Here is a 26,204-nt window from a genome sequence, read left to right on the forward strand (position 1 = left end):
TTACTTTCAATGCTTGTGTCTTACCTTTATTAAAGGTGTTACAGAACAATAGCCACAGCATGCTAGTCTGCTAGCAGAGAGGGTTAATAGTGGTAGAGAATTAAAGCAGATAAGCAACTCATTCACAAATAGTTAAGTTGTTCTCTATTCATCTTTCCTCCGTGCCGCCCCCCCCCCGCTGAAATAGTGATGCCAATTTAAACAGAGTGAGAAAAACTGCTCCTGGAAGACACCAAAAATGTATTTCTTCTGCAAGTGATCCCAAGCGTATGCTTCAGAAACTCTTGAAAACCATTTGGAAAATTAAGATCTCACTGTCACTCCAGGAACTTTCTTCCTTTTTTGATAGCTGTCCACATATGGTTTCTGTAGCTTATGAAGAAATCAGATCTTTTACCAAAGACTAGTAAGCTTTCCTTTTCACAGTAGCACTGAAATATAAATCTATCTTGTCCAAATGTATCAAACCATGCCATCTGAACAATCTACAGCTGTAGATTTGATTCTCTGGAATACATTCTGGTTTGCAGCTTGCAGCAGAACCAGTCCAAAAAGACAAATTAGTTTACATGGCTTCAGAGGACCTTACAGTCAGTGAGGCAAATGTTACTAGGTCTGCACTTTAAAGATAGAGTGAAGAAGTTTTATCCATCATACCTTTTATTTTCTAACATCAGTATGTGATCATCTTCAAGGAAGTTGAGGGATAAGAACTGAGGAACATACTAGTTGCACTTTACAGATTAACAGCCACAAAGATAGAAAGCAACTATACAATCTCTGGGTTTCACAGAACTATTTTTCATTTATAACACTTGACGCAACAAGATTAACTGCAACAAGTGAAGAAGCTACATCTGTAAAGTGCTATTTTTGTTAGAAGTGGCTAAAAAAAAAAAGCACAACTACAACAGATTTGGGTATTCCGGTGCTTCGATTGTCGATGTCCTCCAAATCTTTCATTTCAGGCTCTGTGTTTTTTGATGAAATTGATGAGCCCATTTGTTGAGCTATCATGAGATGTCACTGGAGCATCTGACTCCAGTTCAGGCTCAATTTTCTTGGCAAGTTGTTTTCCAAGTTCAACTCTACATTTATAGAAGCAGAAGAAAGAAAAAAAACCCCAACATTAGAGCTAACAACTTAGAGTATTTACTATAAGCCACTGATGTTAAAAATAAGTGCCAATAAAAAGTAACTTGACAGTGAACACTACAATGAATGTTTTTCCCTTCACAAATTACTGACAAAGTATTATTCAACTCAACGTCATTCATGAACAACTGGAGTTCTCACAGCTGCTTAGCTGAACAGACAGCTCTCAAATGACAAGATATCTAAAGAGAGAAAGTTTTGTTTCAAAAGTTAAGAGTCTTTTCCCCTTCAGTATTCATTTGTGTTACACAGCCTGCCTCAATGCAGAATGCATCAGCTTGCTACTGTTCACTGTTGAACATGACACCACTCAGAACAGTGATTTGTAGCACCAAGATGATAACAGCTGAGCTGCAGGCCTGGAAGCCTTCCGCAACCCTACAGCATGCTATCCAGGAGTTAGAGCCACAGACAGGGTAAGAACCTAGGATATTCCAACAGCTGCAAGAAACTAGGCTGGTTCTACAGCCTCCCCACATTCCATAGTTCATTCTGGATGTCACTCTAGATTTTGATGTGTTGCAGTAAAAGCTGTACTTACTTCTATCACATTCCTGATTTCAGAGTCTATAGCAGCCATAAGCTTTTATTAGGCAGTCATCCATTTTTAGTTTCTACTACAATATTTTAGGGAAAGAACTTGCTGTGATAGCAGAGCTCTAAGAAAACATATACAAAGACATATCCTTCAGCCTTTACAAGAGCTTAGTGTAAGCTGCTATTCTAGGCCTGTAGAGCAAATTTTGTCTTCCAATTAACCCCTCACAGCATAGGCATGTTTCACTTGAAAAATCTTATTTCCCAATCCCTCTTTCTCCTGCTTAAGTCTTCATACAGTATGTTGTACAGTTAGTATTACTACAGATTAAAAATAATCTTATTAGTTCCTGACTAAGCCTTCCATTTCTGAAAGTAAACTCCTCAAAGCTGCTGTTCTCCATATGCAGCTCTACTATAAATCCTGGTCAAAGGTGCAGCCTTGCATTAGTCCTAGGGCTCCTACCTATGAAGGCATCTGCCAAGAATGTTCTATCTCCATTATAGGAGAACTAAGAGGTGGTCAGTCTTTTGCTTAACAGATGGCATTCAAACTGCCTACTAAATTCTTTTTTACTCCTTTATAAGAGAAATAATTTTCCCTTTCTAATTTTCAGGGCATGTGTCCAGCCTGCTTGACTATTTTACTCATTATTACTGTCTCTTTTTTGCATTCATAGTCTTTTTTTTCAAAACAAAACTAAACAAAGGTCCTTAGCTAAAGTTGTATCTACAAAGCCATTTCATATGTCTGAACAAGAATACATGGTGACTTATTCCCAGAAAATTTGTTTTCATTTAAAACTACCCTGTAATCATTTAGTCTGAATAAAACATTTTTAATTGTCTTTTTTCTATGTCATGACAGACTAAGGAATATCAGAGTCAATAACTGTACAAGAAACAGATCAAGGAGACTTACCCCCACTGGTCATAACTGTTAATATCCCAGATAATTCCTTGAACAAATATTTTGTGCTCATACATGGCTATAAGCAAAAAAAGAGATTTATCAATAAACTTTATCAGGAAGTCTTAGTAAACATTCACAGATAAGATCTATCTACTTACCAATGATGGCTCCCAGAGTGAATGGGTTGAGTTTTGTAAACATGATGGAATTGGTTGGTCGATTTCCCTCAAAGACCTTTCAAAACAAGCGTTACATTGTTATTTAGTATGTTGTAGAACTCCCATCAGAAACACAGTTTTTATTTTCCTTAGAGCCCACATTGAATTATTTGTATTAGCAGCAAATAGAAAATCATAAAAGCTTTAAAGGCTAACAACTTCAACCATATTATTGTATCATTTTCATGTTGTATTACAAACACAACAGCAAAATGTTATCTTCAAGCACCATTACTGGCTACTATGAGCTAGAGAAAGTAGTAAAATACAAGTCAGGATTTGAGGGGCTGTAATGAGATAGCTCATCTTTTCTGAAATGCCTCAGAAGGCTTCCAGATCAGCATCCTTTAGCAAAAGTGCCATTCACAGACTGCTCTGCTCTAGACCTGACAAGGTTGAACCTGTAACAAGCTTCACGGCTGTCAAGAGAGTAGCACTTGACAGCCACCGGAGGGCACTGCCCCATTAGCAAAGTCCATCGAGCAGCAGACCAACACAACGCCTTCACCACCACAGTACCTAACTAGAGGAAAGCTGCCACGTGCCAAAGCCTGGTTACCTTATGGGGAAGAAGCTTCTCCAGAGCATCTCCACTCAATCCTGCTGCTTGAAGTTCCTTACGAGCTTCATCAGCGGTCTTGCCTTTCATCAAAGCCTCAGTCTGAGCAAGGAAGTTGGCCAAAAGGATCTAGCAGGTAAAAACAAAAACGTGAACTCAGGCTACTGTTTCCATAGCTGGAATAGTGATACTTACTGCCTGAATCTGGACCAAGACCCAGTCCAGCGTTACAACTGTTGTTTTTAATACTATGGCAGTAAAACATGCAGTAGCTTTCAACTGTATATATAATGCCTGCTATTGCTTTCTACCTCAGAGTGCTAGGAGACTTGATTATTTCAATATTTTAATAGCACATGTATCCAAACACAACCAGAACTGTTCTGCAGAGTCCTGCCCCTGCAGAAACTGACAGCAAACCTCCCAGTGAGAACAAAGGAGCCAGGATTGCACACACCTCTTTCACCCAGTATAGTCTGTACTTGCATCCCATCCTATACCACACGCACGGAAAGCCATGTGCAAAGATTGGTCAAAGGTAACCAAGATGTACTTACTCTATATGAAGGAAAATCCCCACAGCATACCATATACCAATCTACCAATACAGTAGAAATTTTTAGTTTACTACTCCATGTCTAATGTTAGCTTGCAAATTCATGTGGTTTTGTCCTATTAATTACATAAAAGATGTACTTTATGTTACTCAACAAAAAGAATTACTATTACACAATTTAAATAGCACCTGTAATCGGAAAACATGACAAGATTGAAATTCAGCAAGGAAAAAATGCTTTTTCTGAAATATGCAGTAAGTAGTAGACCTGAACATGTTTCCACCTATGGAACTTAAAAAATTCTTAGACAGTTCACTAGAAATCCGTAGTTGGATATACATCAAACTAAGAAAACTGGACTGGTTAAAACACATCTACCTGTAGAAGGCTATCACTCTAGCCATGCTAGTATACTCACTACATTTCGTTCTAGAGTTTAAGACTTGCAACAGCATCTCTGAGGAAGTTTTTATCAGCTTTGAGAATTTGCTTCTTCCTGTTCTGCAAGAATTACACTTTTTACAATTCCTACAAGGAATTTTCTCCCCAAATACTTAATTCTCAACTCTTTCCAGCCTCAGTAAGCCAACAGGCCACAACCCTGATTTGCCTCAAGAACTGTGGCTGTAACTTCTTCAGGAACAAAAAAATATCACTTTATTACATACATTACGTACTATGTAATTATTTAGGTATTTTCAAACCTATTGTGAATTTCACAGAGTTTGTGTGTATAGTTTCAAAGGGACATTTAGAAGTCTCACACAATGCAATACTGAATAAGCTTCAATGTCTTCAGCCACAAAAAAATATGGGTGCCCTGACAAAGAACTTATTACCTTGTGATGCAAGCCATTTCTGACTGGATGCTGGGTCTGGACTGGGATCAGAAAGTCACAAGGAATCATGCGAGTTCCTGTAAGAAAAGCCATGTTAGTAACCCTGCAAAGGAAAGTCTTAGAAAATCTGAAAATGAGGTGAGAATTTAAGAGTTCTGGAAGACTCAGCCACTTTAAAAAAAAAATTTTTAAAAAAAGATTTAAAGCTTTTTTTTTAACAGCAGTGGGAAGTGAAAAAATAGTTCAGTAGTTTCCACTTTAGTTGACACTCCTTATTGTAGAGTTAAAACCTGCACCTTGTAGCCTTTTAAAACCACTAATTAAGAGTGGTTTCACCATAGCAATGTGATGCCAGGTTAGATAAGAGCCCACCTCCTAAACCAGCGTGGATTCATGTAGACTCTTCCAGCTTCACCGTTCAGAATTTAATTCTGAAACAAGGCATTGAATAGTTTCAGTTTACCTTGATGAATGAGCTGGTAAAAAGCATGCTGCCCATTGGTGCCAGGCTCTCCCCACACAATAGGGCCAGTACTGTAGTCCACACGAGAACCTTTCTTGGTAATGTATTTGCCATTAGATTCCATATCACCCTAAAAGAAAGGAAGGGCACTAAAACCTTTCTTGCAGAACTACACAATATCAGTACAAAATTCCATACATACTTGAATTATAAGAAATGCTGCTTATTTATAGAAATTTCATAAATATCAGCAATATAGCTGCTTAATTTAAGAACAGAGATAATGGAGGTCTGAGGGGAAAAAAATAACTGGACAAATAAGCTGGTATTAATCTTGGCACCATCTCTTTATGGCCTCGATTATATGAATTTAAGAGACTGCAATTCTCCTGGTTCTGGAACCAGGAGAGAAGCATATCTATGTAATTGCCTCTTGAAACCCTTACTCTTTTGAGACTTACCTGCTGGAAGTAGGCAGCAAAGCGGTGCATGTATTGGTCATAGGGCAGAAGAGCATGGGTTTCACATCCATAGCAATTTATATACCAGACTCCTAGCATGGCCAACAGAACAGGCATGTTCTTCTCCAGTGGGGCAGTGTGGAAGTGATTATCCTATGTGACAAAGGAAAATAATCACACTTTTGATAAAGCCATCGTCATACCTTTCAACTCTTAAAGTATTTGTTTTGATCCAGAGAGAGCTTCCCAAGCACAGTCATTTTAGAAACACTGAGATGACATGAGGAGCTGAACTTTAGATACCAACCTGCTTTCAGTTATCTTACTAACAACTCTGTTAAGAGGAGCAAATCTGAAATAGGCATCTCACACTCACCATCCAGTGGGCTCCTGCAAGCAGGCTCTCAAAGTTGTCAAAACCTAACAATGGAAAAAGTCAGTTTACATTTACTCTTACAACTCAAACTTGATTTTTCTTGTAGAGACAATCATAAAACAGTTGAGATTCCTCATATGCAGCAAGGCTCCCAACTACTAATTGAGTTCAAAAGTTGCACTTCGACTTCTCCTGAAATTTGCATCCCCATAAGCCATATATTTAGTTATGATTAAAGCCTGGACTTCAGACCAAGTCCAGTTTCATGAAACATACTGCAAAAACCTTTGCCCTAAATCCCCATTCAGGCACAATGAGCAACTGAAAGGAAAACAGAGGCATTAAAACCACGCTCTGTATTAAAGGCTAGATAATTTTCAGCAAGTTTGAACACTTAGTTACTTCACAGCCACAGTGGGGGAGATCTCCCAAAACCAGGGCACAGCTAGCACAGCAGGGATTTCTGTGTTGGTCTGAGGAAAAACTGCAATAAGGTCTCCTCAAAAAAAAAAAAAAAAAAAAACAAACAAACACAAAACCTCCTCCCTTTCCCTGTTTTCTTAAATTCACTTGATTTTTCTTTGCTCTATAATTAGGGTATTAAATCACCATTCATTTCCACTAATGAGTAGTTTAACTAATACTATCCTTTCCTGTAAAGCCAGAAATCCTGATACTTATATGGAAAAAAATGGAGGTGAAGCGTTTGGCAATCAAAGCAGCAGCTCTGCCTATGATCAGAAGCCAGCTTTGGGAGATGGAGGATGTAAGAGTAAGAAGTGCAGCTAGATTAGCATGTCAGCAGTCAGCACAAAATCTGTCTGACAGCAGAGATGAACAGCTCATTGCAGACAAAACAGTAAGTGCCTGACTCAAGTTTATTTTGCTGTTCGCACTGGTTTTTCTACACATGACAATTCCAATTCATATCATTCCAAAACCACCAAACCCAATGTTTTTCTTCTAACCTCAGTCTAAGGGAGTTCTAGCTTTTATTTAGAAAAATAAATGACACTATCGTTTCAGACTTTAAATATGTGAAAGAAGTGATGAGGGAACAAATGTAAGGCTGCTGAACAGCCTGCTCACCAGGAAACAGCCCTTCTTAGAGCTTTCACATTCACTGCATACTCCCTGCTTGCATTTGAGATCTGCATCAGAAATGCCAATGCTACCCCATAACAATACAACAAGCAGGTGGGGATCAATTTAGAGGGTCTGTGTTTGCTCCACGATCAACTGCAGATAGAAACAGTAGTCTTGAATCATCAGGCCCTATAGCCTAGAAAAACAAGTATTTGGGGCAAAAGGAAGTAATGGGAGAAGAAAATAGTTAACAATGCTAAACAGAACTCATACACAGAACTGGAGACACAGGATTTTGATGTTTATTGTGTATGTACTCACAGAAACTAAATACTCTACTCTTAAATAGTTCAGGAATGTTAGTTGCAAGGTCTAATTTTCAACACTGACATGGCTTTACAGAAACCAGGCACTTTCAGCTATGCCAGTGACTAAAGAGATGCAGTTTGGCATCTCATTAGTAGTACTTAAGTATGGGTAGTACATAGAAAAAGTACTTAAGTAGGGTTAATTTCCACAACTACATTTACAGTATAATATTCTCAACATCTCCACTGCATTACAGATTGGTTTTTAGCACGAACACCCAACCACTCAGAGTAGGCTAGGTAAAATAAAACGTGCCCCAAATCTGATTCACAATCCACTATTGTTAACGCATTCCATAGTTACTCCCGAAGCAAACAGACTAATTCCTGACACTGTTACATCATAGGAATACCTACCAATATGCAGAGCAATGGAGAGACCAATGGCGGACCACAGAGAGTAGCGGCCACCAACCCACTGAAAACAAGAGATTGGTTTAGATTGAATAAGTTTGAATTTAAGTCTTGCACTTGTTCTAACTATTAGAAAATAGCAGCATATGTTTAGACTATTTTCAGCAAAATCAATATTCTTTCTGGTGAAAATTCACTACACATTATATGGCATAGTCAAAGGAACCTGCACCTTACTGTAGTCCCCCAATTAATCCTTAAGTACGCATTTTTTGAGACTTTAAAGTTCTCCTACTTGTCTGACTCACACAACCCCAAATGCTAAATTTGCAGCTTGTATTAACTGCTTTCATAATATCACTCCTCTATATGTAAAGCCTGCTTCAGCAAGATTATGATACTATCTAGGGAAAGGCAATGATCTACATAATTTCTAAACAGCACCTTTAAAGTCTAGTTTGTCATGCATACAGTCAATGAGACATTAAACCAACCTGTTTCTGATTAAGTATAAGTGTCAAGACTAAGGGCAGTATACTTAAAATACACATCTACAAAATATCAAATTGGGCTCCTGTTTCTGGTGTTTGACCTTTACAGGCCTAGATTATATACAGTAGACCCCCAACAGTCAAATGTCACAGCTTATAATAACTACTTACACAGAGGAATAAGCTAAGACTTGTATCTCCTGTTACCCAACAGCTGATTAGACAGCCAAGAACATAGAAGGCTCCTGCTCAGACTTTTGACTGCAGGATTTTAATGAAATGGCCACGAGACAAGACTGTTTTGCTTGACTTTAGTTAGGAGTTTTCAGATGTTTCAGTACAGAGAATATAACTACTATAACATAGATGTTTTAGCAGTTTCCTGACATTACCTACTTTCTGCAACAAGTTAGATTATTTTAACAGTAACATCTAGCACACAACATTAGACAGTTACTTACATCCCAAAACTCAAACATGTTCTCTGGGTCAATTCCAAAGTCTTTAACTTTAGGCTAGAATAAAAAAAAGCATAGAAGAACACCATAAGTAAAACCAACATTCTTAAAAAGCTTTATGTCTAGCAAATACAAAACACAAGTTGGATGCCTATTAAATACACAATTCCACAATTATATCCTCTATTTTAAAACCAGATAGCATCCATCAGGGAAAAAAGCATACCTTCATCTCCAGAAATCACCATCACTACTCAGTAGTCTCAAATATAACCAATTATATACACTCATTTTCTGATCAATCTAAGTAGCAATATAGTTAGGAGTTGGACTGACATTCAGTTTACATTTAACAGAGCCAGAATGGAAGAAAACTTCAGACCACAGTACCTGACAGCCTCTCAATTCTTGCAGTCTTTTTCTAATTGCAGTTAGTCTTTCAACTTCGTACTTTTGCATGAAGCACCCCATCAGGGTACATTATGCTCATCATACGCTACAGATTATTCATACAAACTACCTGCATCGCTTACTTGAGCGGTCTAGGAGAGTAGTATTTGTTTATGTAACTACATTCACATAAAGTTAAGCAATTACAGGTAACACTCATTAATAAAAGGATAATCATTTCAAGTAGAAAAGATCTTGATTTCAGATTTAAAGTTCTATCAGAAAGCACAACTTGATAATGAAGGTCAAGTTTTCCTACAGTTCATTGCTTTAGAGGTGTTCAGTTACTTTCAGTAGAAAAAGATACGCTTCCTTCCAAGAGGAAGGCTAACTATTGGTAGTCAAATAATGGTATCTTAACATATAGGCTTCCTTACTGGATTTTAAAATGAGGTCATCTTAAACGTACATAGAAAAAAAATAAAATACATTTTCTATACTTACACCATTGGTAGACAAGGCAACAAAATGCTTGGCCACAGCTGAAGGCTTAATAAAAAATAAACAAACTGTTAGATCCAAAAAGCTAATTATTTTGATTTCTGTTTATAAAGCTGATCTGCAACCATTCACATTTATACAAAATACCATGGACTATAAGCAGGTTTTTTTTTTGCGTTATCAACTTGAAATCATCTTATGCACATTAAATGAGGGATTTGGCAGCATGCCTACCTGGAGATAACATTCTGCTAATGTTCTCATAAAGCCCTCTGGAAGCAATCCCATGTGTGCTTAGAGGAGCACACTATTTCTTTAAGAGTAAGTTATCAGTTTCAAACATCACTAGCACCACTTTGGGGCAGATGGGAGTTTATTGTACATGCACTACCCTTCTGGCTACAGTCAAAAGATCAAGACAACTGGAATTACTGATAAATCTCAAGCTCCAGACTTAGACTTTGGTCTCTCAGTAAGTGTTCTGGTGAACAAAGATGAGCTGTCTGCAACAGTAGTGTAACGAGGAATTTCAAAGGCCAGCTTTCAAACTAAGTACAGGTACCCTGACTGGAACAGATTAAAGATCATCTTAATTACCTGAGCTGACAGTATCTGCCTTTTTCTTTTAAAGGTTAGAAATAGGAGAGAATGAGTCAAATACAAGATTTCTATTCATAGCACAGCCATCTGCCATAGCAATGTCAGAATCTCACTCCAACCATAGCTTTGTTTCTAGTTTTTAAAGATTTGCCAAGAATTGCAAGGTAATGCCATGTGAAGACCATATTCTTGGATTTCCCTATCAGTTGGTCCACCAAATTATTAGCCAGCTCTAAGGCAAATGCTACATTCTACTAAACAGGCAGGATTGGGGGGGAACAACACATGAAAACAGTTTATAATGAAAAACTGGTCATTTTATCACTTTAATTGGACATAACAGCCTCTCACTAACCATGAAGCACTGCAGTGTTATAAGTACAGCATTTGCTCAGCTAGATAGCTTCTGTTTGGGCAGCTATTGGCTCTGCTCCAAAGCACACAGAATGACCAGGGAGAAACTGCACAACGAAAAGCTGTTGCATTCTGTTACGTAATCTAAACATATTGGACTTACATCACTAGCGGCATGTAAGAACCACTCTTTGGCTGTTTCTGCATTGGTAATAGTTTCTTGAGTGGTGAAAGTCTGCACATGGGAAAAGAAGGAAATACGTAAAACACTGTACTGAAAACTGAAACAAGTTTAGGCTGCTAAAACACACGCTACAAATTATCAGAGTAGAGTGATCCTAGATGTTAATAGACAGCTGTTGCCAGATTCCAGAAAAAAAAAAGCAAGCTTATCAATCCAGTAAAACTAGTGCTGCTAGATTTACCCATCTAGTTTTAAACTAGCATATATCTGGAATTGGAGTAATTGTTCCCCATTTCCTACCTTCCCTCTTCCAAATTGTTATGCAAAACCTTGAGACTAAAACACTAAATATGAAGTTTTACCATTCAACTAAAAATGAACTAATTGAACATCAAAACAGAATAACCTAGCTGGATTGTCCTCTTGTTCTTCAACTCCTACTTTTTCATGTAGAAACACTCATTTCTGCTAAGACTCTTGCCATAATTTTGTTTTGCTGATTAGAAGAAAACATTTTGCTGCTTCATGAAGTGTGCACAGAAGTTCAGTCATGCAGTTTTGCAAATATCTACAACCATTCTGATTTACTCAACCATCAAAATTTAGCTTTAAGGGTGAACACTAGATTCAACTTACTCTCATCCATCTCCAGAAATATTTCATTATGAAACACAAGCCTGTTACGGAAAACAAAAAAATGCCATTCATCCTCTTCCAAATATATCCAATTATCTAACTACAGTCTGGCAAACAGAAGTTGAAGTGTTACTCTTTCAATTTGGTAGTCTTTTAAGTCTTTGAACCGTGATACTTGAACTCAATTATTCAAAGTGACCATTAGTATCACTTTGTGAAGTTTCCTTATTATTCCATAAGTTGTTCCTCAGCTGCAGTATTGCCAAGATAGGATAATGAGCACCACCGCAGAGCATGGCCAGCATTACACACATGTTCATTTGTTGCAGATCCTGTCTTCAACAGCAAGAAGGTTTAATGTGTTTTACAAATGAAGGCAAACCAAGTTACATAACTATGAAGTTTGTAATCTTCAGTTTCCTCTGCTAACATAGAAGCATTCCTCAAAGAAACATGGCAGCTAGGTCCCTCTGGATGGCATCCCTTCCCTCCAGCGTGTCAATGGCACCACACAGCTTAGCGTCGTAAGCTAACTTGCTGAGAGTGTACTCTACCCCACTATCCATGTCAAAAAATGTTGACCAGGGCTGGTCCCAATATCAACCCCTGAGGGACACCACTTGTCAGTCTCCATTTGGACATTGAGCCATTGACCACAACTCTTGAGTGTGGTCATCCAGTCAATTCCTTATCCACCAAGTGGTCCATTCATTTAATCCATGGATTATAGAGAAGGATGCCATGCGGGACAATGTCAAATGCTTTGCACAAGTCCAGACAGATGACATCAGTTGCTCTTCCCTTATCCACCGATGCTGTAACCCCATTGTAGAAGGCCACCAAATTGGTCGGGCACAATTTACCCTTAGTGAAACTGTATTGGCTGTCACCAATCACCTCCTTATTTTCCATGTGCCTTAGCATGGTTTCCAGGAGAATCTGCTCCATGACTTTCCCAGGCACAGAGGTGAGACTGATAGGCCTGTAGTTCCCTAGGTCTTCCTTGTTTCCCTTTTCAAAAATGGAAGTTATGTTTCCCCTTTTCGGTCAGCAGGAACCCCACCAGATTGCCACTACTTCTCAAATACGATGGACAGCAGCTTGGCAGCTTCATCTGCCAGTTCCCTCACGACCCACAGAGGCATCTCACCAGGTCCCATGGACTTGTGCCCCTTCAGGTTCCTCAGGTGGTCCCAAACCTGCTCTTCTCCTATAGTGGAGAGTTCTTCATTCTCCCCATCCCTGCTTTTGCCTTCTGCAACTTGGGCAATGTAGCTAGAGCCCTCGCCAGTGAAGACTTAGGCAAAAAGGTTGCTGAGTACCTCAGCCTTCTCCATATCCCAAGTAATTAGAACACCCATTTCCTTCTGGAGAGAGTCCACATTCTCCCTGGTGTTCCTTTTATCCCCAACATACCTATAGAAGCTTTTATTGTTGCCCTTGATGTCCCTGGACAGATTTAATTCTGTCAGGGCTTTAGCCTGCCTTATCTGATCCCTGGCTGCTCAGACAATTTCTCTGTATTACCTGTCCTTGCTTCCTTTTTTTTTTTTGCAGTTGGTCCAAGAGCTCCTTGTTCATCCATACAGGCCTCCTGGCATTTCTGCCTGACTTCCTCTTTGTTGGGATGCATCAACCCTGAGCTTGGAGGTGATCCTTGAATATTAACCAACATTCTTGGGCCCCTCTTCCCTCCAGGGCTTTATCCCATGGTACTTTGCCTCACTGATCCCTGAGGAGGCCAAACTCTGCTCTCCTGAAGTCCAGGGTAGAGAGCTTGCTGCGCCCCTCCTCGCTGCCCTAAGATCTTGAACTCCACCATCTCATGGTCACTGCAGCCAAAGCTGCCCCTGAGCTTCGTATTCCCGACCAACTCCTCCTTGGTGAGAACAAGGTCTAGCATAGCACCTCTGCTAGTTGGCTCCGCTATCACTTGCAGGAGGAAGTTAACATCCATACATTCCAGAAACTTCCTGTTCTTTTTTTCCAAGAGATATCGGGGTGATTTAATTTCCCCATGAGGGCCAAAGCTTGTAACTGTCAGGCTCCTCCTACCTGTCTATAGAGGGCCTCATCTGCTTGGTCCTCCTGGTCAGGTGGCCTGTAGCAGACCCTCACTATAGTGTCACCTGTCCCTTCCCTGCCTTTAATCCTGACCCATAAGCTCTGAGTTTCTCATCCATCCCAGGTGGAGTTCCATGCACTCCAGCTGGTCATTCACATAAAGCATGACACCCCCACCTCAAGTCCCCTGCCTGTCCTTCCTAAACAGCCTTTACCCCTCCATTCCAACTCTTTGTAACTATCTTTACCTCTTTGTAAGCAAAGCTTAGTATTTAGAGTGCTCAAGGAACTCAGCATTTAAGTTATTTAGGTAAAGATATTTTGTTACTACCCTAAACCAGAATTAAGATTTCCAAACTACATGCAATTCATTAATGCAAGACAATTGCAAAAACCAGAACACTTAACAAGTAACTTGGTACTTAAGATAAAGGACCAAACGTAGCCTTAAATAAAAGGAATGATATACTAAGATCTAGAATTTCAAAGAAATAACTACATATGAGCCTACATTCCACCCACACAGAATAGCAAAATAAACTTTTGAGAATAAAGCTTAAACTTGTGTTGACCAAGAAATGTACCCTAGACAACATGAAATCGCTCATGTGTCTTACTTGTTTAGGTTAAGCCATTTTCAGCACTTGATTTCTGGATCTGTAAGTACTTCAGTAGCAACACAAGCTTGTACTGCAAGTTGAGGATGAAGCACAACAGGCCTGTTGAGAAATAGTCCACACTAGAAGTCCCTGATTTAGATCTTGTGGACAGATCTCTGTTCTGACCGAATCCTTTCCAGTTAGAGAAAGTCACACCCCAGTGCTCGTATTAGACATACCTTTGATGCAATGATGAAGAGTGTAGTTTCTGGTTTAAGCTCAGCCAGGGTTTTGGCTATATGAGTACCATCAATGTTGGATACAAACCAAACACGAGGGCCTCCCTTGGAATATGGTTTCAGGGCTTCAGTTACCATCAGAGGGCCCTAGATTAAAGCAACAATTAGATTTTTATCCTCATTGCAAACATGTACACACAAAAATATGTGGAAGATGTATAGAAGTCAGGAGCTTACCAAGTCAGAGCCACCAATGCCAATATTGACCACATCAGTGATTGCCTTTCCAGTGTAGCCTTTCCATTCACCACTACGGACTCTCTGTGGAAAAAAAATGGCAATGACTATTTTACACTTACATTAAAGTTAGTGATTCTAACACTGGAAATAGGCTGTGTTTTGAGGGATTGTTGTAGAAAGTCTTGAAAGACAACTTACAAGCTTCTAGACTTTAAAGCCTACACTCAAAGCTACCTTCTTAGCTAGACATTTGGTTATGTCCAATATGACACTTAATGAAGTGTGAGAAGTCTAATGCATGTATTTAAAGATACACTGCAAGATCAAACTCTTGTGTGGACTGCTACAGCATTTAGAACAGGCTATTGGCAAAGACAAGAGAAATGAAGCTAAAAACAAAAAAAAAATCTTGGACATTAAACTATTTGCAGCAAGTATTTGAACCTGAAAGGGTTCTTTAAGTGTCTTTAAAAGCAACTCTGCTAACTAAACTGGAAGACATTAAAATATGAATAGAACCATGGAGGCAAGAGATCTATTGGCAAGCCAAACATTCAGAAAACTTTTCTATTGCATGTACGTTTTGCATTAAGATTTATTCTGAGCTTCACCTTAACAGCGCATAGTACAGGTATGTGCTCTGTTCTTGCTCTTTTAACAGTTACTGAGAGTTCTGGCAAACAAAATGACAATCATTAGGTAGTATAAAAACACTGCATTGATTTTTTTCCACCATATACCACCTATGCATTAAATCTGTTCCAACCAGAAAAGGAATATTTCTAGTATCATGCACACTTCTATACACATTCCCCAATTCTAAAGCACGTTTTCTACAACAAATCATCTGGTTATGCTGACAGTTGCTTTCCTTCCCTACAGATGTTCAAGTTAAAGCTTTTTGTTTTCCAAACAGAAAATCCATTTTTAGCATACACCATTCTTGTAGCCTGTACATGACTTTGCCTTAGCTTTAAAATCCCATCTGCCTGAGTTGACTGAAACAAACATCTTTGTTAATCTCTCCAAAGGAGCCGCTTAACACAATTCTTATTTTGCAGAAACGATACATCTGTATGGGAAATCATATTCATAGCTTCTAATGACTGAAATAATCTAGCAATAAAGAGGGTGGCATCAGTGAAAACTCTTGTTTTGCATTACCAAAATCTTAATCAGATAAAAACTCTACAGTGGAAAACAGACCATTTAATGCCTGTGGCCATTCAGTTCTCACATTTTCTGAAGAAACTACTAATTTCAGACCAATTAGTGTCAGTTTTTATGATTGTGGCATTTATCTATCAGGGATTGGACATAATCCAGGCTCATTTTGTGTGGGTTACCAATTATGAGTTGGCACTGATACTGGCCACTACCACCTGGATAAGACAATAGCAACCAAGCAGCTTTAGTTCCTCATAGCCATGTTTAAAAATGCACTAAAGCTATTTGGTGAGCTTTTACTGCTTAGTTTTATCACACACAACTTTGTTAGAGGACTCTCTGAAGTTCTTCAGAGCATTTCCTCAAATGATCTGACAGATATCTACATTTTAAACATACACAGAATCAAAGAACAATTAATGATATTTGAAAGTAACCGTTAACTTGTGTAATTAACTGGGGAACAACAACTTTCATGCTGCTAAAGCTGCAATCAGAACAGACTCATAAAGGAATGTGACCTAAAACCAAGATCTTTAAGAAACTAGTTAAGCAGAACATAATCAAATTGCAAGTGAGCTGGGAGCTTCTACCTCTCTCCCAATTTTACAAATTTTAAGAGGCTGTTTCTACTAGATAGTCAAGTAGTTGAAAAATTAGCAAGAAGAAATAATGCAATATTTGAATGGTACTTAATGATTTACAAGACTTCTGAAGTAAATGCAAGATTACTGCTAGAAGAGCAAGATCTAGAGAGCCTATTAAAGAAAAACCCAACTGGGAACAGAGAGAGAAAAGAGTGAATCATACTAGAACCAATTCCAAGTCCATGCTTGAGCCAGAACTATAAATCTCAAATAAGGACACGATAATCCATGTGAACCAGCCTACAATCAATGCTTCACAATACACAGGTAAGAACCTGACTGGGTATAGAACAAACATAAAAAGTAAGGTACGGTGGTACTTCATACCTGGCAGAAGTGCTTCATTTTGTCCAACACTTTGTTCACTTCTGGAACGACATCCTTCCCATCTACAAGTATTGGCACATTGGAACGATTTCTCAGAGCAATATGAAGCACAGCTCGGTTCTGAAACAAGGAGAAAACTGATGAAGCTATTTCCAAATTACAGGCAGGGGCCTCAGGTGCCTCATCTAAAGAGTAGTACAGTCTTCAGGACTTCAAAATCCTTTAGGGTGACCAGAATTAGTAGAGCAGTAGTTTGTGTGCATGTGTATATACACACACTCATCACCAGCTATCAAAACCACCATCTCACTTCACAGAAGCAGTGCAGAGGGCTTACAAAAGTATGTAATATGCAAAGTAAACAAACAGCTTATTAGTTTACTTTCAAAAGAAAGCTCAAAACCCCTTGAAGAGCATTTATTGATTGAGGGTCAAATTCAGCAATATTCAGTACTCAGTGATCTTAATTACTTTGGCATGCTTCAGGTATATAAAGTTGTTTCCTATTAATGATGACACTGAAAATCAATTATAATAAGCAGCCAAAGTTATTTTCTCTAGCATTTTTTTCAATTATCCTGAGTAGTCCATTTCATATATGAAGAGAAATATGTATTCAAACAAAGGAATACAATAGCCACACTATTCTCTCCACTGCCCACAACTAAATGCTCCTTGAATACTTGCACACCAGGTATGTAGGTGGTAGTTGTGTTATGAGAGAAAAAAAAAACAAAACAATCTGTTAGCATTCACCATATTATATTAGTCCTCCACAGCTATGCAGAAGTCAAAGCACTGAAATCTGGCCTGTGATTTGCCTGTTGAAGAGCTTAACAGCTCTAATCTAGAACAAAGGAGTTAGTCAATACTAATGAACAAGTTAAAAAATTAGTCTGCTCTACCTCACTGTTCCTTGCTACAATGAGAGGCATTGTGAGACAAAGACAACACAGACAATATGAACTGCCAAGTTATGATTTAAATACCAAATGCTAATTCTGAAATCATTGAGTTTGTGCTTACTGACTTGGAACAAGAAAGAGTTATCACTTGCTGATTATCAAGCGTACCCACTTAAATTTGAGGTGAACAGGGGCAACTTTTTTGCAACACTCAGCCATGGAATGGTATTATTTGGTAATTACTGCTCACAGTCAGGCTTGAAGGAAGCTTTGTCTTGATCAAGACAAGCAGTCATATTTGACCTGATGTCTACTGCTACATAGAAGCATTTTCTAAATACTGGGTGGGCTATGAAGACCTCCCCATAATGAGTGGTCAGATACAAGTTACCTGAGTCAGCTTGTAATGTACTGTCTTTGTGCCATATCAAGCTGCAAGTCCTAACTCATCCAGGACAAACACCTGGCAATGACATGCTTGGGTGCACTATAAAGAATTTCCACATAAGCACATGTGGAGCCAATGCCTACAGCACCAAATACAGACAAGTCTTAAATACTTAAGACAAGAGTTAAAAAGATGTTCCAAACAAGAGTAGTGGACAAGTCAGTTCTTGCCATTAAGCAGCTCCATTCTGTCTTATCATTTTAGGTTTATTCAGTCATGCTATCTGACAGCATCCTGTTTTTAAGGTCTCATGACAATTTCACATTGTCCACATGCTCATATTCCAGAGCCAAACCAACTTGATTTGATATTCTATACAAACAGAAAAAATTAAACAAACCAAATCTAATTTCAAGTCACCTTCTGACTGTAAATAAGAAACAGGCTGATAATTAAAAAGATTCTTCTAGACTCGGGATACAAGTAATTGCTACATAAAGTTGCCATATCAAGACTAGCAAAACAGGGAGCTAGCAAAAGAAGCCAAACACATCACAGTTTAATACTGTGTTTAGGTGCTTTCTGTGAAAATAGCATCCTTCTGAGAAGACTTGAGCTCCTACAGTTACTCTCACGTAGACAATGAAGAGTAGCTCCATAATATGGTCAGAGATGGGCTAAATCTGTACATTTGTGTTACAAGAGGCTAGCTAGAGGCAATATCTGAGAAACCAATCCTCCAGGCAGATTTAAAACTTATCACCCTCTTCCCACTTCCTTTTTTCACTAGCTAGAATTACATCTGTGACTTGATGACATCAATACAGAAGGAAGAGGAGCCATTTCTCCAGTGAAGCTTTATCTGTTTCCGTCTGTGCATTTTTACAAACATGTAGTATTCACAAATAATACAATGTCCAACTGCTGAGTTACTTTAAGCAAACAGCTTGTGCAACAGCTAAATTAGTCAATAACCAAGTCAAAGAAAATACTGATTTCTGTGAACTTACTTCAAACATACTATATAGCCTTTAATATTTAGGGCAGACTAATAAATCAAGCTATACTACTGAGTTTCCAGTTTTCACCTCGCTTTTAATTTCAGAAAAAAGGTTCAGTTAGTTTTCTGTATGGTTTAGTGAAGACTAACCATAATTACAACCTTCAGATCTACAAAAAGAGGAACATTCTCATCCTCCTACTCAAATAGGCAGCTCATTTCCCAAGACTGTTCATAGTCTCTACTGTTAAACATACCCAAAGATAAGTAGCATCAACAACCCAAAGCAGGAAGTCTTACACAATCCTCACTAAAATTCTGTAGGCAGTTTACTAAGCTTTATGAACACTGACACTAGGCAAAAGCATGTAAGGGATACCTGGAACGTAATATTCTGCTCCATGCCCTTTACAAGATTTAACTCATCTTCCTCTCTACAAAAGAGGGCAGAGAAGACAAGAAAAAAAAGATACCACCAAAATCTCTTAAAAAATTAAGATGTCTGTTGAAGGGAGGGTTGAATAGCTTTATTCATAAACATTTTCTTCTGTCTTTGTCAGAGTTGTAAAAATTCCTCATGTAAGTAGTGAAGGAAACATTACAACCACTCAGCATTTCCAAGTAGCAATTAGAATAAGTTTTTTCAAGACTTCTCTTACACAGATGCATGAACCTCCGTAATATATAGGCACAACTGAGGGGAAAGAACCATGGACAGAAATAGCCTTACCTCAGTGAAGTTGATCTTCTCTCCACTGAACATGCGCTCTCTGGCACTTTCCACACCCCTTGACTTCGCCTGAGAAATGTAAAATTAGATTCCTCTTAAAAACAGTAAGAAGTCAACATGCCCTACAAAAGTCCAGCTACATTAAAGAGTGTGAACATTTACTACATAAAACAGTGAAACAAAAATCATATTGGATTAAAAGATCCACTGGATTAGAAAAACAAAAAAGTTTGGAAGGTTGGTTGGAAGGGACCTTTAAAGGCCATCCAGTCCAACCCCCCTGCAAGGAGCAGGGACATCTCCAACCAGATCAGGTTGCTCAGAGCCCCGTCCAACCTGGCCTGGAATGTTTCCAGGGATGGGGCATCAACCACCTCTCTGGGCAACCTGCGCCAGTGTTTCACCACCCTCACTGTAAAAAATTTCTTCCTTATAGAAGGAGGCACATTTAGACTAGATATTTTAAAAATTTTACTCCTTGTTCCTATCACAACAGACCCTGTTAAAGTGTTTCTCCCTGTCTTTCGATTCTACCTTGAAAATTTATTCTCTTAAAGCAAGGGTTTTAATGCAGGCTGTTCATTTCCTTAAGAGGTTTCAGAGTAACATGTGCTGCATGACCAAGACACAATGAATCTACCTTAATTACTCAGCTTCATCTTGTCATACTGCTACAGGATTCATTAATGACTCTTAGTACCAGCTTAGAATTTTTTTTTTTTTTTTAAACCGAAGAGTAGCAAAAGTAATTTTGCCATGGCTATTCTTGCTACTTCGTTCCTTTCTAAAAATCTGTGTCCTATCTTGTCTAAGCTTTTAGCTGAACCAATAGTTAAGGAAGGGTTGTAAAAATGGACACTGCGCTAAATTGAAGTTACTGATACCAAATTATTTCTTAAAATACATCCAACTGCAAATTAATCTCAAAACAAAGAATGTATGACTAATGTACTGTTTCAATTGCAGGTATAGAAGACATCATCCTCTCTTACAACTTTATATGAACCTCTCATTTTACTGCAGACCTCAATAACAGTGCCATATGCCAGCTGGTCTGCTACACAAAAATGTTTTCAGTGGGCACAAAAAGCACCTGTGCACTGAAAAATGGCCCTGTACCTTGAGACTAAAGGACAACGCAGGACTTCCAAGAGTGACAAGATTTGTAAAGAGATGCCTTGGACGGTCCCTCAAATTCAGAGCTAAATGTATATAAGCAGTGTTATAATAAACCAGTTAGGTTTTTTAAGAAGTTAATTTTTACCCCCATTTGGTTTATTAATTGAACATTTTAAAGAGTTACCAGTTCCATCAGCATTTTCATCACTTCTTCTGTAACAAGGTTCTTCGAATAATCCAGTAAGATATCCCCATGATCAGTATTCAGAGTCAAGCTGTCAAAACAAACAGGTTCTTTCACTCCACATTCCTGAAGAGAGACTATTTTAAGCAGGACAATGATCACTCCTCTACAGATTACAAAGTAATTGGAATCATAATTATACTAAGTTAGTAAAGATGACCTGAGGGACTGATTTGCCCCACAAGTTACAGAAAATGACTTACTAGCGTGTTGTTTTAATTGAAGACCATGGTTTTCCACAAGTTAAATTACAGTGCCCACTTTCGGCTTCTGAAAGTCCAAATACAATGAAGTATATTTAATGCACCGTTGGAAAACCACATTCTGTTTTCACTGAGCCACTAGCATTCTCTAGCAATAATTAGCTTTTTCCTAACATATCACAGGTAAAAAGCTAACCACATTCTTCTGATGCTAAAAAATTAAACTGTCTTCCTACATGTCCTTTCAACAAATACAGTCATACTTTTATATGGAGACTTGAACAAGCCTGATTTAAACATCTGTACAGCTTCATGTACAGAAACATTCTGTCAACTACTATGCAGAATTAAATGCCACTTGTGCATGGTGTAGTCTCACTGTCCTCACTGACTCAGTGGAAGTCTAATTATTTAACTAATCCTCATCTAAAAGCTATAGCCTAACAACTTTGAAATACAAGCACTTTCAGGTTTACACCAGAGATGAAACAGAAATGGTAGTCCAAGAAATCAAGTGAGCCTGTTTGAATTCATTAGTCTCTTACTTATGTGAGAAGTTCTTCAGTCCCTCTAATCCTTTACAGTACAGTTTTCTACCCATTTCTTCTTTGCACTAATTTACAGCCAAATACATACACTTACTCTAAACTGAAGAATGAAAGTCCTGTAAGTAATTCAGTAGGCCTTCTACAAAAGCACAGAAAACCTTTTATATCTTACTCTCACTTTTGCTTCACATGCAGAAGCCAGAGGAAACTGCATGCTTCTAATGAACAATGCAGAAACATTGAGAATTTATCTCCCTTGCTTTTTCTTTCCCAATACTTGAGGAGAGAAATATGCACTGTTATTTTAATGACCATGTATGCCAGAGACTTCACTGGGACAAACCATGGCATAATTGCTATTCCAAACAGATAGAGCAGGCAAAATTCTGCAAAGGAAGAATGCAGCTGAACTCACAGTAACAGCAATAATCAGCAAGGTCTAGACATTTGGGTGGTTTTATTAACCTCAGGACAAACACAGTAACATGTCCTTTTTCTAGTCTTAAAATACAAGAGACACTAAATAAGGAAAGGAAGGTGTATTTACTGATACAGTAGAGAAGAAAAATCGGAACAAATCCTGCAAGTCTTTCTATTTGAGATTTGATGTAGTTTATTTACAGGCAGGTCTCAGATTTGAATACATTTTATTAACGATACAGCAAGGCCATTAGTATACTAATACTTCTTCAGTTTAGAGAAACAGAACTCTTGAAATTCTCATACGAGAGTTTAATATAGAAAGATAGTCTTTCCCAGTGTTCTACCGCATGAAAACTAAATCCTTACAATCTTTTCCTTATGTTTACCTGACATATCCCTCACTTGTACAATTCATTGTTATTTTACTTACATGAATAAAAATCAATTTCACTAGACTTAGAAGACAAAGTATCCCATGAAATTCTGGCTGGATTCAAATCACTACTCATTAGAAGAAACTGCAGAAAGATGGCATCCTAAGGCATTCAAAGCAAAAAAGCAAGCAATGTCTACCAGATTCAACTTCCCACACACAAGGTGGAACACGCAGCACGCATTATAATCTCATCTTAAACTCTTACATCAAGAGACCCACCTTTTAAACAGAAGCCCAAAACCCTGCAGGTCAGTTGCTTTCTGCTACACTACCCATTCTGCAATGCAGCATCTAACGGTAGCGCTACCCACACAGAACAAGAGACTTGTCACGTAAGCCACATCCACATTTAAGTGATGCAGCCCTTAATCGGAAGGTCACCTGCAGCATCTCAGAATTATTTTATCTCCCATGTAAACACAAACTAAAGAAGCTGTATGCAACCCCTAAATGTATTACTATACACATATTCCCTGGTGGTATGTTTTCCATTTAGATTGGAGGCTCTCTCTGATCCTTCATAATAGACAAGCCAACTAGCAGGAGCATAATACTAGTGCTTTATATCTTGCACCAGCTATTTGTGTCAAGAGTACCTTAATCAGCATTGAGGTATCTACGCTGATTCAAGACTAGTAGTTTCTCCCAGTGAACAAGCCAGGTTGTTAAGACCCACTGTTTCTACCAGACCTTACATTTGGGTGGCAAAGAAAGCCAAAGGTGTACCCTACAGGTCCGATTACACTCCCAATAAGGAAAATAGGATATACAAATTGAGGAAGAAAAAAAGCAAAATGAAGAAAGTGTCTTCCACCTATATTCTGTAAGACACAGTAAGTATAAGGTTCTTATAACAACATTAAATAGATACTTGCGTTCAGAGATATGAGAGTGATTCAGTCTGAAACTTCTCCTGATACTGGTTGTATCAGGAAACACTTTTACATGGGTATAGGCTTCTCTTTTCCTTCTAAAGGAAGAGAGATAGTAAATGGTTTTATGATAACACCTAGTAGAACTATCTGAAGTGTATTCATAAAAATTCATTTCACATGAGGAGAGAGGTGCAAACTACAAAGGACCTTGTGGCCACGTCTCTAGACTGCTTAGGCTTTCAGCAGATGTTAACTACCATCATCCTGCTGATCTGGCTCAAAGTGGCAATCAGCAAGAAGTACACAAGCAGATCTCAAACTAACCTAGGCTGTCAAGTCCTGCAATTGTATTTTGCTAAGGGCAAGTTCTCCTGACAGTCCAGAATGTGTAGGTTTATCAGGAAAATGGTCTGAAATAATGAAAAGAAAGAGTAAGACAGATTAAGTAAACTTAAAACACTTGAACTGTTTCTTTTCCTTATGGGCAGCACATTAAGTTGGGCAGCTATTTGAAACAGATAACCTTAGTAAAGAATGTTCCACAAAAAAATCAGATAAACATATTCTAGAAGATGCACTGACTACTTTCAGCATGGAGAAAATAAGTCAGAGATGAGTATGTGTGCCTGGAACAACAGTTGTCAAATATCTTCTCCTTAGTTAACTGTACACAGCAACAGTGTAACACTCAAAGTCTAAGTATATTACACATTCACAAAAGCAATTAAATAGAGACTATTTGGGACTGAGAGTATATTTTATGGTTAAAGTAGCTTGGATAATAATAAAGTGACAGCCAATGAGATTAAGACGCAATGCTATCTCCAGTAAGAGTACTTGCCTGAGCCACTCAGGAAGGAAGCTGAACAAAACCTCCTGATTATACCTTTTGCTTTATTTAGCTAGTTTGCTTCAGCTTTCCTTTGCTCTAAAGATGTTACTAAATTCAGTCTCTTGGGATATACTGGGGAAAATGAAAACTTGCAACCAGAACTAGCTCTATGAGAGAAGAGCTAGTAGACTTGTATAAGACAGTATTAACAAATTTAACAGTATAAAAAGTCCTGTTAGAAGAGCCAGATTAATTCAATACTCCAAAAATTTAGCACACCTTTCCCATCAACGCAAACGGCATTTTAACTCTTCTACACTGGTATACAGGACTTCATATGTGATGTTTAATTACAATTTAAGAGATATCTAATAAGCTCAAGAGGAAAGAAAAGTCACTTTACCTAGGATGCTAATGAAAAAAGCTCGATGAGTGCAACATCAAGCCTTATCAGTCTTATCTCAACACTCGAGAACAGAAGCTCACTGTATCTGTACTACCCAGGCTCACTTCAAAACTCAAGTCTGGGATTTATCTACATAATATTAGAATTTTCAAATTGCTGGTATAGTCCAACAACACAATCACACATATGACTTCTCAGCACTGTCTCAGTGTACAGAAAACACTAGTCTCACTTTACAGGATGAAACTGCTGAATGTTACCATACTGCTTCCACGTCTTACTTCCTCCTCTAGCAAAAAAAAAAAAAACAAAACAAAACTGTTGCAATGCATTTTCTGTAACATGGATGGCATGAGGCAAGGGAGGGCTAAACCTGCTAAGCATCTCCCCTTCCCCATCGCGGGGCAGAGGCAGGCACCGCCGCACTACCCACAGGTAGGGGCAGAGGGATGGATGGCTCCTCGGGATCTGGTCGCGGGGCTTATCATGACTAAGCACACGGCTGCGAGACACCGGGAAACGCAGGACCCACAATGCCGCTCTGCGAGCCGCAGCCCGGCGCTGTGCTTCCCGGCACGTACCCACTGCAAGGATGAGTCAAGGACGAGCACGCCCGGCCGCCCTCCTCGGGGGGTGCCGAGGAGCGGCCCACCCCCCGCAGCCCGGCACCTCCCCCCGCGGCACGGCGGGGCTCCCACCCGCCCACGCCGTGCTCCCCGCAGGGCGCTGCAAGCCCCGGCCGCATGTGCCCGGCCTGCCATCGGCCTCCGACCGCCCGGCGCGGCTCCAGCCGCCCTCCCCCAGCCCCCCACGCACGCCGGCGGGAGCGGCGGCGAGCAGAGCAGCCACGCGTGTGCGCAGTGTTCCCCCCCGCACGCACGGGCAGGAGGGAGCGGAACGCCCGGGCTCTACCGGGAGCGCGCATCCCGCCCGCCCGCGGCGAGGCCCCGGCCCTCCGGCAGCGCGCACCTGAGGGAGCGCGGGAGGGAGCCAGCCCCACGCAGGCCCGGGCCGCGCACGCGGAAGCGGCCGGCGCGCCGGCAGCCCGAGGCCCCGGCGGTCGCTGAGGAGGGCAGGGGCGGCTGCTGCCCCGCTCAGCCGCGGGGGAAGGCGGGCGGGGGCCGCCCAGCCTTACCTGAACTTCTGGAAGCGATCCTTGTCGGCATCAAACAGTTTCCGCAGGACGAGCTTGGAAGAGTTCGCCTTGTGCCACTCCACTAGCTTCTTGAAATGGGGGTCGCCGGAGAGCGCCATGTTAGCGGCCAGGCACGGCTGAGGCGCAGATGGGCTGCCACGCACAGACGAGTACAGC

At 39.6% G+C, this 26,204-nt stretch overlaps 1 protein-coding gene across 1 annotated transcript; it reads right to left on the reverse strand.

Moving 5' to 3' along the window:
• GPI (glucose-6-phosphate isomerase) lies at positions 1 to 26,204 on the reverse strand. The gene is made up of 18 exons (XM_086758285.1): positions 26,028 to 26,204; positions 21,110 to 21,200; positions 19,807 to 19,875; positions 16,784 to 16,903; positions 14,640 to 14,723; positions 14,403 to 14,549; positions 10,844 to 10,915; positions 9,730 to 9,774; positions 8,839 to 8,892; positions 7,890 to 7,950; positions 6,079 to 6,122; positions 5,703 to 5,855; positions 5,242 to 5,371; positions 4,779 to 4,855; positions 3,383 to 3,511; positions 2,764 to 2,839; positions 2,615 to 2,681; positions 1 to 1,088 (listed from the first exon to the last, which is right to left on the reverse strand). Exons 1-18 carry the CDS (start codon positions 26,144 to 26,146, stop codon positions 965 to 967), a joined length of 1,662 nt encoding a protein of 553 aa, XP_086614411.1. The 5' UTR covers positions 26,147 to 26,204; the 3' UTR covers positions 1 to 964.

Source organism: Chlamydotis macqueenii, chromosome 13 (genome assembly GCF_036417535.1).
Source record: "Chlamydotis macqueenii isolate bChlMac1 chromosome 13, bChlMac1.mat, whole genome shotgun sequence".
Classification (NCBI taxonomy): domain Eukaryota; kingdom Metazoa; phylum Chordata; class Aves; order Otidiformes; family Otididae; genus Chlamydotis; species Chlamydotis macqueenii.

Excerpts from the sequence above, each read along its gene's own strand:
- GPI (XM_086758285.1), bottom strand. The coding sequence starts at position 26,146 with ATGGCGCTCTCCGGCGACCCCCATTTCAAGAAGCTAGTGGAGTGGCAC. Across the intron at positions 16,904-19,806 it reads AGAAGATCAACTTCACTGAG|AACCGAGCTGTGCTTCATAT; the intron begins GTAAGGCTATTT and ends TCCTTGTTTCAG. Across the intron at positions 2,682-2,763 it reads CACTCTGGGAGCCATCATTG|CCATGTATGAGCACAAAATA; the intron begins GTAAGTAGATAG and ends TTTTGCTTATAG.